This window comes from Hemicordylus capensis, chromosome 7 (assembly GCF_027244095.1).
Source record: "Hemicordylus capensis ecotype Gifberg chromosome 7, rHemCap1.1.pri, whole genome shotgun sequence".
In the NCBI taxonomy this organism is placed as follows: domain Eukaryota; kingdom Metazoa; phylum Chordata; class Lepidosauria; order Squamata; family Cordylidae; genus Hemicordylus; species Hemicordylus capensis.
Window position 1 is genome coordinate 3,680,554 of NC_069663.1, and position 16,785 is coordinate 3,697,338.

General features: G+C 51.2%; 1 protein-coding gene across 1 annotated transcript in view; it reads left to right on the forward strand.

Annotated features, from left to right (window-relative positions):
- The first annotated feature begins 480 nt into the window (after nucleotides 1-480).
- The window catches only part of LOC128332784 (uncharacterized), a 59,462-nt gene continuing 43,157 nt past the window's right edge, over nucleotides 481-16,785 (forward strand). Inside the window, exons 1-5 of the mRNA XM_053267513.1 lie at nucleotides 481-703; nucleotides 1,027-1,090; nucleotides 2,148-2,219; nucleotides 2,557-2,629; nucleotides 3,589-3,674. Coding sequence (XP_053123488.1) covers nucleotides 1,047-1,090; nucleotides 2,148-2,219; nucleotides 2,557-2,629; nucleotides 3,589-3,674 — 275 coding nt within the window. The 5' untranslated portion in view covers nucleotides 481-703; nucleotides 1,027-1,046. The remainder of the gene's footprint in view (nucleotides 704-1,026; nucleotides 1,091-2,147; nucleotides 2,220-2,556; nucleotides 2,630-3,588; nucleotides 3,675-16,785) is intronic.

A 16,785-nucleotide genomic window follows, 5' to 3' on the forward strand; every position in this document is an offset into this window, starting at 1 on the left:
GAGGTTTTTCACAAGAGGCTTTGAAAGCCCTTTAACACACATCTCCTCTGGAATGGAGGTGCTGCATTCACATGTGGGCCAGATTGACCCTAAGGGGGAAAAATATAAAAGCACAACACATGCGTCACAGTTCTCACTCATGTCTGTTCTCACTCAGACCTGGGTTGCAAAACAACTTGAACAGAAGTGTATTGATGAATGAATGAATGAAGACATAAATAAATTTGTTCCAGAAGTTTTTGTAATTTCCTGCCATGAAACAAGCCACTTATAGGACTTTTTAGAGGGTTTTTTTAAGCCAGCTAATTTTCCAATCAGTCTTCAATGAAATATTCAGAGACTTCTCAGTCTCCCCACCCCCCATCCAAGCCCTATGGCAAGCAGATCCCTACCTGGATATAGGGGGCGGGGGGCGGGGTGTGACCACCAAAAGGAATCCACATTCTACCTGGCCACGGCTGAGCTGTCTGGCCTGGGAAGAAGAGGGTCTGCTGCAGAGAACTGGAGTGGCCACTCTGACTGCCAGCCTTCTTCCTGGGGCTGGCCAGCCTACTCGAATTCAGGCTTCACGGAGGCCTACACGGAGGCCTCCCTGGAAGCCCCGCCCAGCCGCCGATCAGCTGAGAGGCGCCCGGGAGAAAAGCAGCTTGCCTGCTGCTTGGATGGCCGACCAGGAGGACAAGCAGGAGGGAGGGCAAACAGGGCAAGTGGCTGAAGGGTCTTGGGGCTGGGCAGGGGGCAATGGGGAGTCATGGGAGGTGTCTCTGGGGGGCCCCTCAAGGCAGTGGGGCCCCGAGGCGACGGCCTCCCCCGGCCTCATGGTAGTTACGCCCCTGCATAGAAGCATTCACTCTTCCAAGATGTGGTGGTGATGTCCGCTAGCTTGAAGGGCACAGAGGATAGCTTCCTGGAGGCCTGCCGGATGGCTGTCCCCTATTGGAAGCAGAGTGCTGGGCCAGATGCATCTTTGGTCTGATCCAGCAAGGCTCTTCCGAGGTACTCAGGCCATTGTATTTCTTCCTGCAGTGTCTTCACGGTTGAGGAGGATGGATGGTTTCTCCAGACCGTGGACACCGAATGGTCTTGTGAGGTAAGGAAACGATTCCAGTCGCTTTTGTGGATGGGCTGGTGGAGGGGTGAGGGGAGATTGCATCTCCACCGTCAGGAGACAGAGCGGGGTCAGATCCTGAAAGGGGAGGAAATCCAGCTGCTGCATGTTGGCCAGAGGATTACAGTGGGAACGTCGTGGCTAGGGAAGGATTCTGCAACCCTCTGCCTCTCCTTCCAATGGCCACCTTTCTGGGTTTGTGTGCTTTGGATTGGAGGCATCAAACGGCTCCCAAGACCCTGAGACGGGTCAGGAGAGGAGAGGGTCTTCCTGGCAGAGATCCTCCAGGTCTCTTGACTGAAGAGGCATTTCTGTAGAGACAATCATGGTCCCCTCAGGAAAAAACAGCCCACAGCAGGAGGGATGGCCCTCACTCCGGACTCAGGGGCCCACCTTGTCTCTCCCTTTGGAAAGGCTGAGCTAACCCTGTTTATTGGGGAGAGGAGAGAAGAGGACATGAAGGGGTGGGATCAAGAAGACTCTCTGGGCCAAACTATTGATGCCAGTGGGTCCCGTTCCTCTTGGTTTCCATTCCCCATGAAAGGAATGCAGAAAAAATGACAAGAAATGACAACAAGCAGTTAGCATTCCATTCTGGAGCTCCCATGCAGTGATGTTTCTGTTAATGGCAGGTTTTGGGGAGGGAAAGAAAGAGATTTCACAGACCTACCTGTCATGCTGTCTTTGGACTAGAGCTGCAGAGTGCAGCCAACTGATTCTGATGGCCCTTTTGAAGGATGGTGGCCAGTTTGCTGACCACAGTAGATCATATCACAATGGAGGTTCATGGTTGGACATAGGATGAAACCAAATGGCCACAAGCATGTGGTGGCTGTGCCCTGGCACTCCCACCACAGTTAGAATTAGAACACATGGTTTCTTTTTTATAATTTTTTTTTGTCTTAAAAACAAAACAAAATAATTTAAAGAAATAAAAATGAACGCAAAGAAAATGTCAGGGGGGAAACTTCCTACGAATCCTGGGCCCTAGGAAGATCAGAGTGAGTACACTCATTGGAAACCTTTGTCTCATATGCAGAGTCCTGACATCCAAGAGGCCAAGATCCCAGAAGACAACACTAGGGATCAGGAGCTGGACGTGGAGAGCTTTGTCAGTTCCCCGACGTACTCTTTTCTCACCTGGAGGGGCAGCTCCATTGCTCATTGAAGTAGAGGACCTTCCTTAGGAGCCCATGCAATTTTTTGGGGGGTGGAGGTGGTTAGTTTAGCAAGAAGCCAAGGGTGGACAGAAGGTCCGAGCAGCATGGAGGGTTGTTTCCATGGAGGCAGGTGTCTCCATGCCCAGCCCGTGGGCTTCCTGCAGGCATCTGGCTGTCCACTCCTGGAAACAGGGTGTTGGGCTGCATGCCTCATTCATCTCATCAAGCAGAGCTCTTTCTAAGCACTCGTGTTCTGATCTCATGTGTCTTCTTTCTTTCTTTTCTTAGCGTCCAGAGGCCAAGCACCGTGTTGAGGAGGCTGCAAAACACCGCCGCTGACCAAGAGCCATCCCTTGGAGAGGTCAGGAAGCCTCAACATCCAGTCCTTCCCTCGGAAGAACTGTGGGTTGGGCGTGTGGGTCCCCCGTGTTGCCCAGGAGTAGAGAGCATGTGGAATGGCCCCAGTTTTGATGCTGCCGGGTGGGCGGCCGTCTTCTGACAGGTGTTTGCTTAAAGCTATGGTAAAGGGACAGCCATGCCCTTAACAACACTGCATCACAATGGTGGCACGGTGGGGGTGATAGGATTAAAGAATATGGCCGCAAGGAGATGGTGGCTATGGCCTTGACTTCTGGTCGAGATCTCACAGTTAAAGGTGGAACATCCTGTTGCTTTAATGGCAACCATTGAAAAACAGTGACAAATACATGAAGAATGAATAAAAATACAAAACAATAAGCAAACTAAACCAAACCAATGAGAAATGAACTAAATGAAAAAGGGGAAAGAAATGGGAAAGAAAGAGGAAAGGAGACCCAGTTTTGGCATGTTTTTGCACGTGCCTTTAGTGTCCTCACTAAGGAGCCGACTGAAAGCATGAAGTGGACTGGAAGTGGTCTTTTCCAGTCACCAGAGCCATCGGGGCCCCAGCTGAGTGAGGGAGCGCAGCATGTCTTGGAGTGGGGGGAGTTGATGCCTTTCCCCTCTGCCATTTGCATGCGTGCGCGAAGGCCTGAAATCAGCCCGACCGACCTCATTGCGAGGAAGGCGGGCACGAGAGAGGAGCTCTTTCGTCATCTCTCCCGCCCGCCCCCAGCCAGCATGCCTGGGCTCCAAAGTGGTTTTTAAGAAAGTTGAAAATCAGGAAAGCGGGAAGAATTGTGTCCAGAATGGGACGATCCCCTTCCGGCCCACTTCCTGCGTTCAGCTCACCCGGTGATGACCGCTGGAAGGTGCCAGGCTGGCCTTTTCCCTGCTGAAGCCTAGGAAGCTCAATGTGAGGGCCAGAGCAACCATTTCTCCATCTTCTCTCCTTCACAGAGTTCTTCCTTCCCGGGGGCTGAGACTCCACATGCCAGCATGGAGGAAGAGGGGTCGGAAGAGGACTATGCCACCAGTTCCCCCAGGTATCTTTCTCAGCTGAAGGGCCGCTCCAGGGATCATAGAGGCGGATCACCTTCCCAGGGAGCCTTGGTTGATTAGACATGTTCATGGAGGAGAATCCAGTTGAAGATTATAACCCATGACAGCCAAGGAACCTCCGAATCTCGAGATCTCTCTCTCTCTCTCTGAATAAACACACTTTAATGCCACATGTAACCAGGTCTCAAGTGGTTCACAAACAACTAAATAGGCATCTGGCTGTCCACTGTTGGGTTCTGGGCTACACGTGTCTTTCACTTGATCCACAGGGCATGCATTGCTGTTCTTATGCCATGTCTCTCCTTTCTCCTCTCAGAGTCCCGAAGCCAAAGAAGTGGCTCATCAAGAAGATGATGAAGAACACCTACACGGTGGAAGACTCGTCCTCCGCGGAGGTCAGAACTGATCCATTTCATCATCCATTTTTTCATGTGAACGGGCTCTAGGTTGTGTGTGTGTGTGTGTGTGTGTGTGAGTGCCCTGTTCCCCAGCAGGAGACAGAACATGGAATGGTTCTAGTTCTAGATGCTGCAGGATGGGAGGGATTGTGATTGGTGGGATGGGAGGAAATTCATCTGAGGCATTGGAAAGGGGGCAAAAATGTGGTGAAAGGCTCTTCTGGGCTGAGATGCCAAATGCCTTTTCTACCAAGAGGCAGGTCTTATTTTAGAGCAGGATGTCTTCCCAACCGTCCCTTGGGCTTGGTTCCTCTCAGAAGCCTCGCAAGGTCAACGCAAGCCCTGAAATGCTTCCGTTTCTCTTCTCTCTCCTCCCCAGTGCTCCTCGACGGACGAGGACGACACGATGCATGAGATCAGCAGCATCGAGGACGAGGTCTGGGACTCTCCGCTGACCCCCAGTTCGGCCAGGTAGGTACCCTCGTCTCAGCTGAGGAGCCAGTAGGGAGCTGGGGGGCTTTTAGCGTAGCCAGCAGAAGGCTGCAGGCGACATGGGCAGCCCCCCCATGTCTGAGCCCCATAGAGGGATGTATCCTCCTACCTGCTCCCTGAGAAATCTGGAGGGGGAGTTCACCCAAGAAGGCCTATTGGCAGCCGGTGCAAGACAGACACCAGCAAGTCTATTGCTGGCTGTTAGCAGAGGGAGCTCTGAGACCCCCATGCTCTTGGCATGAGCGAGTGTTGGGGAGAAGGAGCGGGGGAGGGCTCCTGTCTCGATGCCCCCTTTGAACACTTCCCAGGGCTTCTCAGTGGGGAACGAAAGGCTGGACTTGGGAGATCTCTGGCCTGATGAAGTTCCCCTGCCAGCCACCTCCCAAGGGAGGCGAGATCCTTGCTTAGCATCTCTTTGGGTGCCCGTGTTCTTCTTCAGCTGGCTGCCATCTCCAACAGGACAGTTCTTGGACCAGCTTTTCTCTCTCCTCTCCTCTCTCAGGAACATCGGCGAAGAGGAAAGAAGAGGACAGCTGGCCCCAGATTGGTTCTCCTCGGTCCATCTGGGAGAGGTAAGGGGTGCAAACCAAGGGTGGCTTGACTCCACCCCTCTGCCCCACCTTTCTTGCACTTCACAGGATGGCGGCTTGGATGGCAGTCACTGTTCAGACGGGAGGTGGGGACTTCCCTTTTCCCCTTGTGGATGTCTTTCCCTTGCAGTTGACCTCATGCACCCTGAGCCAGAGGCAGCACCCTCCAGGCCAAGATGTGGGTGCAGACACCCACGGCACTGGCATGGCCCTGGGGATTCTCCTGACCCATAACCGTCCCTCGGACTGAGTGCTGAGGCCTGACCCTCCTCTTCTTCGCAGGGGAGAGCAACAAAGAAGATCGGGGATGTCTTCCGGTGCGTGGAGTATGCCAGTGAGGTGGAGTTGGGAACCGAGACAGCCATTACCTGCCTCCTGAGTAAGTCATGGCGGTGGGGAAAGCGGGGCCAGCAACTCCTCCTTCCAGCACTCTGGGAGGACAGGCTAGGGTCATTTCTCCCATGTCCCACTCTGATGGGTGAGGAGCATTTCTGGCCTCTTGGGGTGACTCTGGCACGGTGGTCCCTTCCCTCAGCTCCACAGGGGAGACCCCAGAATTTGCAGCCCTCTTGGCTCTACAGAGAGCCTTAAAATGCATCTGCAGTGTTAAAAAGCCAGCTGTGGGGAAAGTCAGTTCACCCCTGTGGTCTCCCTCCCATGGTCCAACTCATTCCCTCCACCCTTGACACTATGCCACCCCGCAAGGAGTCCCTCCCTTGTCCACTGCATCCACCCTTAACATGGTGGTGACAGCAACCTTCTCTTCTCTGCAGGGAGACCACGCAGATTGTCCGGACCCTGCTGCAGAGGGTGGCACAGGTGACCCCAGAGAAGACCTGCTGGGAATCCCTGTGCTCTCCGCAGAGCTGCCTCCAGGGTGTGGCCCTCTTGGTGAGGTAAGTAGGAGTGAAGAGGAGATTCCTCAGGAGGCCTGGGGGCTGGGGTGGTTTGGGTCAGGTCTGCTCGTTCTGAAGCTTCCGCCCAGGACTCAGCAGGGTCTTTTGGTGTTTTGCAGGGCTCTCCTCCAGACACGGTCCTCCACAGTGGCCAGGCTGAAGGCATACCTGGCTTCCCTCTTCAGCCTCGATAAAGATCCAGAAGAGCATTCCCTCGCAGAGGTGGCCTTCTTTGTGGAGGTGAGAAGCATTTTCCTCAGGTGGGCTTCCCTGAGAGGAGGGTCTGGCCCCAGGGGCTGATGGGTCTTCTGCTCCTTTCCCTCTTTTAGCTGCTCCTGAAAGACCAAGACTTTGCTGCCTTAGAGAAGACCTGGATGCTCCTGGTAGCGTGGCTAGTCCACCCCAGCCAGAACATCCGCTACCTGAGCGAAAGGGGTCTTCTCCACATTTATGGAAAGCTGAAGGCGGTGAGTGACATCCCTGGGCATGGAGCATCCCTAGACATGGATACTCCTCTCTTTGGGGAGCCCTTCCTGAGGCTGGTGCTCCTAGGCATCCCCAGGTGTGATATGAAGATTTCTCCAGTTGGGAGGATTCAGCCTGTGGAACCCTTGCCACAGGATGAAGGAGAAATCCTTAAGGGAATGCATCTCTCAGTGGGAGCCCTGATTCCCCACGTGCTCCAATGCCGCCTTCTCACCCCTCTTGGATGGAGGCCAAGCGGCATCAAACATGGACAGCTCTGTGGTCCATTTAGCAGGGGGTAGACTAGCATGTGTTTTCAAGGATCCACCTTTTCCCTCCCTAGGCGAAAAAACCCCAGGATTTTAGTGCCGGGATCCTGGCAGGGCTCAGGACCTCCAGTCTGGAAGTCACTTTGGGGGTCCTGGCCTTCATGGAGCGGCTGAGGCACTGTCCATCAGAACACCAGGCCACGGTGAATGCTGTCCTGGCTGCCCTGTGCCGCCCTCTCTTCCACCACGTGAGTACTTGCACGCCAGCCCTCCGCCCCGGCTCTATGAGGGCCGGCCAACCTGCAGGTTCCGACTGGGTTGGAGACGGGAAACCAGACACCCCCTAGAGACCCATGCAAGCTCTTCTGCATGGTGATGGAGATGAGGAATTCCTCCCTAATAACAAGCCCTGTTCTTCTTTGTAGGAGGAGGCTAAGATCCGAAGGGCAGCCATGAGGACCCACCTGGATCTCCTGCAGCACCGCCACCACCACCACAAGGGTACAGAGGAGAACATCACAACCCTCATCGCGGTGCTGATGCATGTGGAGGATGAGGACCTGGAGGTAGCACAGGTGAGGGCCCACTTCTTCCTGCCACCCCTACGAAGGTGTTTAGGCTTCCCCAAGTCCAGCCACCCAGTGGCAGGCCCCAGAGTTAGCCTCACGGGGTGGTGAATCCACGAGCTGTCCCGCTGTGGTTTGGCCTATCCAGGCCCTACTCCTTGAAACCCCCTAAGAGGTTTCTTGGAATCCCTTGGCAGCCTTTTTCACTCCCATTCCGGGTTTCTTTTGGCAGGCTGCAAAGGACAATCTGAGCCTCCTGACGGAAGCCCTCCTATGGCACCTGGAGGGCAAGCTGCTGGCGCGGGACTCTTACAGCCTGCAGGAGCTGCTCCACAAGATCGCCAAGCGTCTGGTAAGGGCAGCCCCTCCCTGTCCATCCCTCGGCTCAAATGGCTCAAGGACCTTTGGGCGATGCTTTGCTCACTCGGGATTTGTCTTTGCTCTTGATCCCAGATTCGGCAGCTCGGCACAGAGGACGCGGTGGAGATGGAGGCCACCAAGATCCTGGGCTTCTTCCGCAGCAAGCAGCCTTCAGTGAGAAGAACGGCAGCCCTGCTGATCGGTAACCGAAACAAGTCTTCTGGGTCTCCCTTAGTGGGTCGTCTTGGTGGGCAAAGGTTCATTCTCTTGGAAGGCACTGCCAGAAGGGTGTGGAGGGGCAGGAGCTGTTCAATCCCCAGGAGGACTGGCCCAGTGCGTGTTAGCGAGGTCTCTTGGCTTAATTTCCTCCCAAGGTGACATAAGAGTCCCTGGAGGAATGGCTCAAACTGTCAGTCCCAGAGGGAGCAGAGAGGGGAGGACTTCCTCTCCTGAATGATCGGAAGTGGGTTGTCCATGCACAGTGTCCTGAACTGTGGTCCCATTTCCTTCCACCCTTGTTTTTTAGGTCACCTGGTCCACAAAAAGGGCAGCATCCTCACTGAAGGGAACATAGAGACCTTCCATGCTGGTAAGTGTGGGTTTCTGGGTGGGAAGGGGCAGTTTCAATGAGGGGAGATGCCTAGGTTTAGGGACCACAGAGCTGGAATGGGCCACCTGTCCCCTCAAATGGAAGGTCCCGCTTGCATCCTCAGGGATGCTCAGCAGTAGGGTTTCCCAGAGTGCAGGGGAGAAAGAGTCAGGACTTGCTCCCTCTTGGTGTGCAAATGGTGGGGCTTGGTGAAGGGTGGGGTGATCTCTTCATGCCATTTCTGAACCTTCTCCTTCATCCCTCCAGCGCTGGAGAGCTTGCTTGGCGACCATGACCCCGAGGTCGGGAGAGTTGCCTGCAAGACAGAGAAGATCGTGAAGAAGGCCTTTACCCTCCACTCCCAGCACGGGCTGCGGGCTGCCGTTCGGCGCTTGTGGGCGGGCTGTAAGAAGAAGAGACACCCGCCAGAGTACTGTGATCTCTCCACCTGACCGACTGGTGAGTAGACCAAGGCAGGGCTTCACTTGAAGGGGCCCCGATGGTTAGGGAGGGGGCTGGGGCTGCAGGAAGGGTGGGCAGGAATCTGGGCAACCCTCCCTCGTGTTGGAATGCCATCTTCGGCCCTTGTGTCTGGTTGTACCAGTAGCCAAAGGGAAAGAGGAAAGATCTCTCTTCCCTCTGGGAAATGAGGACACAAATATTCTGCCAGGAGTCTCTGGTGCTTGGTGGTTTCATGGGGGAGAGTGTGAGAAGACCCCCCATCTCTGAACCAATGTCCTTCTCTTTTTCCAGGAACAACATCCCTGCGCTCTCCCCTTGAAGATCGGAAGCTGAAGGGAGGCTCAGGAAAGACCGTGCAGTGCAGTGGCCTCCCAGAAGACCTCCTCCAACCGCGTGGACACAAGATCTGTCCACAAGAAGACAGCAGGGAAGTGCCGTTCTGTCTGAGGAGTGAGGGGGAAGCAGGCTCCACTCCCCTGGCCCAAGGAAGCCCCGCCTCTGGGGTGCAGAAGCCCCTCCCCTTGCTTCTGCTGGCAGGCTGTGGGAGGAGGCTACAGGACCACCCTGCCCCCAAGTGGCCCTTTGGAACCATTCTTGGGCTTCCCTTGGGCCCGGTGAGGCTGTGTGGCCCCAGCAGGAGGGCAAGGTCACCGCCTCCCTCCATTCCCACCAGCTGGCCAAGGAGCGCCCCCTCCTCCTTCCACCTTTCTCCCCTTCCCCAGCGGCCTGGCTTCCCCTGGCAGGGGAAGCCCCATCCAGGCATCCGCCCCCTCCCCTGCCGAGGGTGTGCTCCTCCCCCCCTCCACTCCCGCAGCCACGCCTCACTCCCCCCTCCGCTCCCTCCTCCTTCCTCCCAAACCGGTGCAGCAGCAGAGGAGCCTAGGAGACTCTGGGGGCCTCCTGCAGCCCCAGTAGCGCCCCCGGGTGCTGCACGGTGGCAGGCCAGAGAATCCTCCTCTCCCTCCTGCTCCATGCTGTGGCTGCACAGTGGGGAGCCCGAGGTCAAGCAGAATTCTCTGGCTTGCCCCCCCCTCAACCCCCAGCCCCCTGCCCAATCCCCACTTGCTGGGCTGCCGGAGTGGAAAGGGAGGAGGAGCAGGGCAACCCCACTGACGCTGCTTTGTGCTTCTTGCAGGCTTGTGCTGCTGCTGGGCAGCTGGAGGAGTCGATCCGCCCCAGAAGAGGAGACCACGTGAACGTGCCTGCAAGGAGCGGGGGTGGGGTGGGGTTGGGGGCTGGCTGGGACTCCCCCCAATTTTGTTTGCCCTGCCATTCCCTTCTTCTGTGTGACCCTGGGCTTCCTCCCTTCCCTCCTTCCCTCCCTCCCTCCTTCTCCCTCCCAGGGGCAGAATGGGCTTTGCTGGTCGCCCTGTTGGGGGCCGAGTAGGAATTTTTGGCTTTCCAACAGATTGGCCGAGATGGAAAGTTTTTTTGCCTACTCCATTCTGTCCTGTTTTGTTTCCTTTAGTTAGAAAGTTAAGTGACGACTTGTAACCTATTTAAATATATTAATAAAGTTGCCACTTTGTTAACAGCCAGTCCTTTCTGAGATCTTCTTTTCTTCTCGTCTCCCTTGGAGCGTTTGTTCCCACAGACTCCCAAGCTCACCTCTTGGCTGAGGGAGACGCTGCTACACTGCTACAGGTCCATGCAAATGCCTCTTGCTTGGAAGCACTCACTCAGACAATTGGCTTGGATCACTCCAGAGGAGCCCACTTGAGGTTTGCCGCCAATGAGGTTTGCTGAGCACAGGATCCTGGGAGCAAGCTGCACCTTCCAATCGAGCGCCCGGAAAGCACAGCCTTGGCAAGGCTTGGCAAGCTTACAAACCAACACTGACTGCCTCCAACACAGCCAAATATGAAATGTGATTCCATTCCAGTGATTAAAAAGTCCTGCCAAGTATGAAATGCCATTTGTGCAGGAACAAGGCCTTGACCTACTCTTGTGCTCTTCACATTTCTGTTTTGAATGCGTATTTGCTTCCTTCCTGTGCTCTGTAATAAGAAGCTGGCAGGGATCAAGAGTTCACAGCTCCCCTTTGACAGTTTGGTCTGGTTGGGGAAAGAGTCCTGCTGTTTGGTTTTTGGAGGGAGGAGAGGGTTGGATTGGATTGGTTTGGTGTTTTTTTTTAAGGAGGGGAGCTCGCATTTATTTTGATTGGTTGGTTTGGTTTTTTTTTTCAAATTCAATTTTTATTATTTTTAACAATATTAATATGTCATTGATTACGAATAGACAAAGTGGACTTCCCGCACACATCTCTTCGTGAATCATCAGCTATAAAGTTTACCCTTGCTATAATAATAGTTCAAAACATAAATTTAAATCCTTACAAACACAGCTAATCCACCCAACCTGCAGGTTTTTTTACTAAATTTCGAACCCTACTGTAAAGTCCATAGTAGGAAAATAGTTCTTTAGATACAACAAGAATGGTTTCCAACCTTCTTTGAAGCTTTCCAAATTTTGGTCTCTTATTAATGTTGTAAGTTTTGCCATCTCCGCATATTCCAAAAATTTTATCAGCCAATCTTCTTTTGAAGGCACTTCATTACTCTTCCATTTCTGTGCATATATAATTCTAGCCGCCGCCGAAGCGTACATAAAAAGCGTTGAATTACTTGTAGAAATTGCACCTTCTATTATTCCCAGCAGGAAGGATTCTGGCCTCTTAGGAAATGTCATTTTAAATATTTTCTTTAACTCATTATATATCATCTCCCAATATGCTTTAGCCTTCCCACAGGTCCACCACATAGGAAAAAAAGTGCCTTCAGACTGTCCACACTTCCAACATTTGTTTGATACATTTTTATACATTAATGCCAATTTTTTGGGTGTCATATACCATCTATACATCATTTTGTAATAATTTTCTTTTAAAGCATAACATGCAGTCAATTTTAAATTGGTTAGTTTCAGAAAATTGGAGGGGGGGAAGAGAATAAAAGGAGGCTCGCCTGCAGCAGAAAGTTAGTGAAAGCTGGAGGAAGAGTTTAAAGTTGGCGCTAAAGCTGGAATTAGAGCTGATTAGGAGTAAGACCCTGAGGCTATTCACATGATAGTCCTGGGATGCGGAGGGCGGGCAGTGGGGTAGGCAGAGTCCAATTCATCTTTCCCCCAGATGATTCTTCTGCTTTTCTTCAGGTATACTACCATGCGCTCACATGATCCTCACTGCTCCCAGCAGTGTGGATCTTTGGAGGCTGGGATGACACATCCCAACCTTTGGATATCCCACAATGCATAGTGTGTCGAGCGTGGTGCATTGGGGGATAGGAACATATGAAGCTGCCAGTCAGACCATTGGTCCATCTAGCTCAGTATTGCCTACACAGACTGGCAGCAGCTTCTCCAAGGTTGCAGGCAGGAATCTCTCTCAGTCCTATCTTGGAGATGCTGCCAGGGGGGGAACCTGGAACCTCGATGCTCTTCCCAGAACGGCTCCATCCCCTGATGGGGAATCTCTTATAGTGCTCACACATCTAATCTCCCATTCAAATGAAACCAAGGCAGACACTGCTCAGCTAAGGGGGGAAGACACGCTTGCTACCACAAGACCAGCTCTCCTCTCCTCTGAGACGGGCGCTCTAGGCACCCATCTCTGTGTGCACTCAGGCAACAAGCAGCCCGAGCACCCATCTGATCCCAGTGCCGGGGTAAAGGGCACGCTCGCACCCTAAACTTTGTCTAAAGGCCGGGCTTCAAAGTGGGGTTAGGCGGGCCAGCAGCACCGTGAGCCATAGGGATGCCTGCTCTGCAGACGAGCAGCCTGGGTTAAACTGCTTCTGGGAACCCTCTTCCTGAGAAACATAGCTAGAACAGTGAAGAGGGAAGCAGACGCAGGAGAAAACTGGCCCCCACCCCACCCCGATCAGTTTAGAGCAGAGAGCTGGAAATCACGGAGCTGGAATTGCATCTGCTTTGCTCGCAGAAGGTCCCAGGTTTGATCCCTGTCGTCTCCTAAATCTGCTTCCTTGCAATTTCACCCCATGGAATTTCTAATCCAATTTCTAATCCAGTCCTCGGGGGCAACAGAGAAAAGCTGCCTGTGACCTTGGAGAGCTGCTTCCAGTCAGAATAGACAATATTGTGCCAGAAAGTTCTGAGCCAGGCGGACCCAGGGTCTGACTTGGTATAAGGCAACTTCCTATGTTTCTACTGGGGGCAGGACCAGAGTTGTGAAGGCCTGGAAGGATGGTCTTCAAATACCCAGAAGATCATGGAAGGAGGAGGGAGGAGTTCAAGAGATGCATCATGACATTTCACAACAGAAACGGAAGAGGAGCAATGTTATATCCATTGTGAAGCACTAAAAAGGACTGTAGAAATGATCAATTCTGAGTGTGTTTTCTCTTACGCAAACTACCTGCCTTCCCTTGGCACATTATAGTTGCTGCACAAGGGTGTGGTCTGGTTTCGTTGCACATCTCGACTGTATGCTAGAACACTAACTCATCATTCGAAGGTCAGGGGTCCTCATATTTGGGTCTCCAGATGATACTGAACTACAACATCCCTGGCCACCATGGCCTTATAGAAGAAGGAACAGACTGGTTCTCTGTTGCTCCTGAGGGCTGGGCTACTACAATCCATGGGTTGAAATGGCAAGGAAGCAGATTTAGGCTAGGCATTAGGAAGAATTTCTTCATTCTGCCTTTGTATGTAGTCCGGAAACTTCAGTTAGTTTAGAATGCGGCTGCCAGATTGGTCTCTGGGGCAACCCGGAGAGACCATATGATGCCTGTTTTGAAACAGTTACATTGGCTGCCAATATGTTTCCGGGCAAAATACAAAGTGCTGGTTATTACCTTTAAAGCCCTGAACGGCTTGGGTCCAAGATATCTTAGAGAGCGCCTTCTTTTACATGATCCCCACCGCACGTTAAGGTCATCTGGGGAGGTCCGTCTCCAGTTGTCACCGGTTCGTTTGGTGACGACTCAGAGGCGGGCCTTCTCTGTAGCTGCTCCTGGACTGTGGAATACACTCCCAGCAGAAATTGGTAATCTTGATTCTTTGCTGACCTTCAAGAGAGCCCTTAAAACCCATCTGTTTGGCCTGGCCTTTCAGGGATTTTAATCAGTTTTTAATTGTTTTAATGTTAACCTGGTTTTCAGGGTTTTAATTGTTTTGATAGTTTAATTGTTTTTTAAGTTGTTTTAAATTGGTAATTATATTTGTATCTCTGTTTTAATTGTTTTTAATGTTTTCTGTTTTAATTGTAAACCGCCCTGAGCCATTTCGGAAGGGCGGTATAAAAATCAAATCAAATCAAATCAAATCAATCAATAAACAAATAAATAATTGTAAGAGCTGTTCGACAGCGAAGCAGTCTCCCTCATGCAGTGGTAGGCTTTCCTTTGCTGGAGGTTTTCAAACAGAGGCTGGACAGGCATCTGTCAGAGCTGCTGTAGCAGTTTCCTGCACGGAGTAGGGGAATGAAGAACTCTAAGGTACCTTCCAGCTCTGACATTCTATGATCCTGTGATTCCATGGGAGTTGTACATAGGAACATAGGAAGCTGTCTTATACCAAGCCGGACCATTGGTCTGCTTAGCTCACTATTGTCTATACGTGTTGGAGATGGAGTTCCAGTGCATTGACCTTTTGCACCAACTAACCTAATGGCAACTAGGGGCATTGGGATCAGAGGGAGCTAGTCAGGGTCTCCTCACCAGTCTCTGCTTGCCTCTACTCTATGAACACTGCTTTGACTCCTCAGGTACCTCCTGTGTTGAGTCAATCTTCTTTGTTTCCTCCAAGAGAGATGATGGAGACATATCCCCCTCTCTCTCCCTGATTGATTGATTGATTGATTGATTAAGTGCTGTCAAGTCAGTGTCGACTCTTAGCGACCACATAGATAGATTCTCTCCAGGATGATCTGTCTTCAACTTGGCCTTTAAGGTCTCTCAGTGGTGCATCCATTGCTGTCGTGATCAGGTCCATCCACCTTGCTGCTGGCCATTTTCTTCTCTTGCCTTCAGCTTTCCCCAGCATTATGGACTTCTCAAGGGAGCTGGGTTTTCGCATAATGTGTCCAAAGTATGATAGTTTGAGCCTGGTCATTTCTGCCTTGAGTGAAAATTCTGGATTGGTTTGTTCTGTGATCCATTTGTTTATTTTCCTGGCTGTCCATGGTATCCTCAAAAGTCTTCTCCAGCACCAAAGTTCAAAAGTGTCAATACTTTTTCTATCTTGCTTCTTAAAAATCCAGCTTTTGCATCCACAGAGTGTCACGGGGAAAACAATTGTCCAAACTATTCTAATCTCTGTAGGTATAGACACGTCATGGCATCTAAATATCTTTCCCAAGGCCTTTATTACAACTCTGCCAAGTGCTAGTTGAATAAATGATGATGATGATGATGATGATGATGATGATGATGATGATGATGATGATGATGCTTAGTACCGCAAGACCAGGTCTCCTTCTCAAACAACTTCTGGGAATCCAAATTTAAGAAGAATTTAAGAACGCACCTAACTTGGACGCTCTCTGCCCTGAAACTTCCCACGTGGACAGTTTGGTGTATTAGCATCATTTTCGGTATTGTGGGCCGCCTCCCCCTCTTCAGATTGCAGGTAAGATTTCATTCATTCATTCATTCATTCATTCATTTGATTTTTATACCACCCTTCCAAAAATGGCTCAGGGTGGTTTACACAGAGGAATAATAAATAACTAAATAAGATGGATCCCTGTCCCCGAAGGGCTCACAATCTAAAAAGAAACATAAGATAGACACCAGCAAAAGTCACTGGAGGGATGCTGTGCTGGGGATGGAGAGGGCCATTTACTCTCCCCCTGCTAAATAAAGAGAATCACCACGTTAAAAGGTGCCTCTTTGCCTAGTTAGCAGGGTATTGCTCATGCTCTTCCCCAGGGGAAAAAACCACACATTTATTCTATGCAGAAACCACATGCTTTTTTAAAAACAAAAACAAGTTTTACCACAAGCAAGCATTGTGTAAGACTATGTGTAAGACAAATCCTATGATATTTATTTAGACTGCCTTCCTGCCTTCCTACTGTCCACCACCCTCTTGCCATTTTAAGCAAATCCAGACTCACAGTTTCATCAAAAATGTCCAGGTGTTCAGTTTTAAACATTTCCCCCCTCCGTTTCAAAACACTTAGGACTTCACTGTGAATATAGGAACTTAGGAACATCGGAAGCTGCTCTATATTGAGTCAGGCCCTTGGTCCATCTAGCTCAGTATTGTCTACACAGACTGGCAGCAGCTTTTCCAAGGTTACAGGCAAGGGTTTCGTATGCTTTGGTAGTTTGTTGGTTCAATAAAAAAATCTTGTCCTAAAAAATAAAATAAAAAATCTTGTCCTAAAATCTTGTCCTAAAAATAAAAAAAAATCTTGTCCTGTCTTGGAGATGCTGCCAGGGAGGGAATATGGAACCTTCTGCATGCAGTTTTCAAACATGATTCCCTAAAGGAGCATTTTATTGTCCCTTGGACTGTGTTAGGGATGGGGCTGTATTTCAGTGGTAGAGTATCTGCTTAAAGATGCTGAAGGTCCCAGGTTCAATCCCTGGCATCTACAGGGAGAGCTGGGGAAAACTCTTGCCTGAAACTCTGGAGTGCCACTGCCAGACAGAACAGACAATATTGAGATAGATTGGGGTTCCCAACAGGGGGTACAACAAAGGCTATCGGAAGAGCCAGCGTGGTGTAGTGGTTAGAGTGCTGGACTAGGACCAGGGAGACTTGAGTTCAAATCCCCATTCAGCCAGGAGACTAGCTGGGTGACTCTGGGCCAGTCGCTTCTCCCTCAGCCTAACTTACTTCACATGGTTGTTGCGAAGAGAAACTTAAGTATGTAGTACACTGCTTTGGGCTCCTTGGAGGAAGAGAAGGATATAAATGTTAATCATCATCATCATCATCATCATCATCATCATTTATTATTATTATTATTATTATTATTACAAGACAGGTCTCACCAGAGGAGCCAGACAAAGAGTGCCTCTTCTGTCAACAATATGGT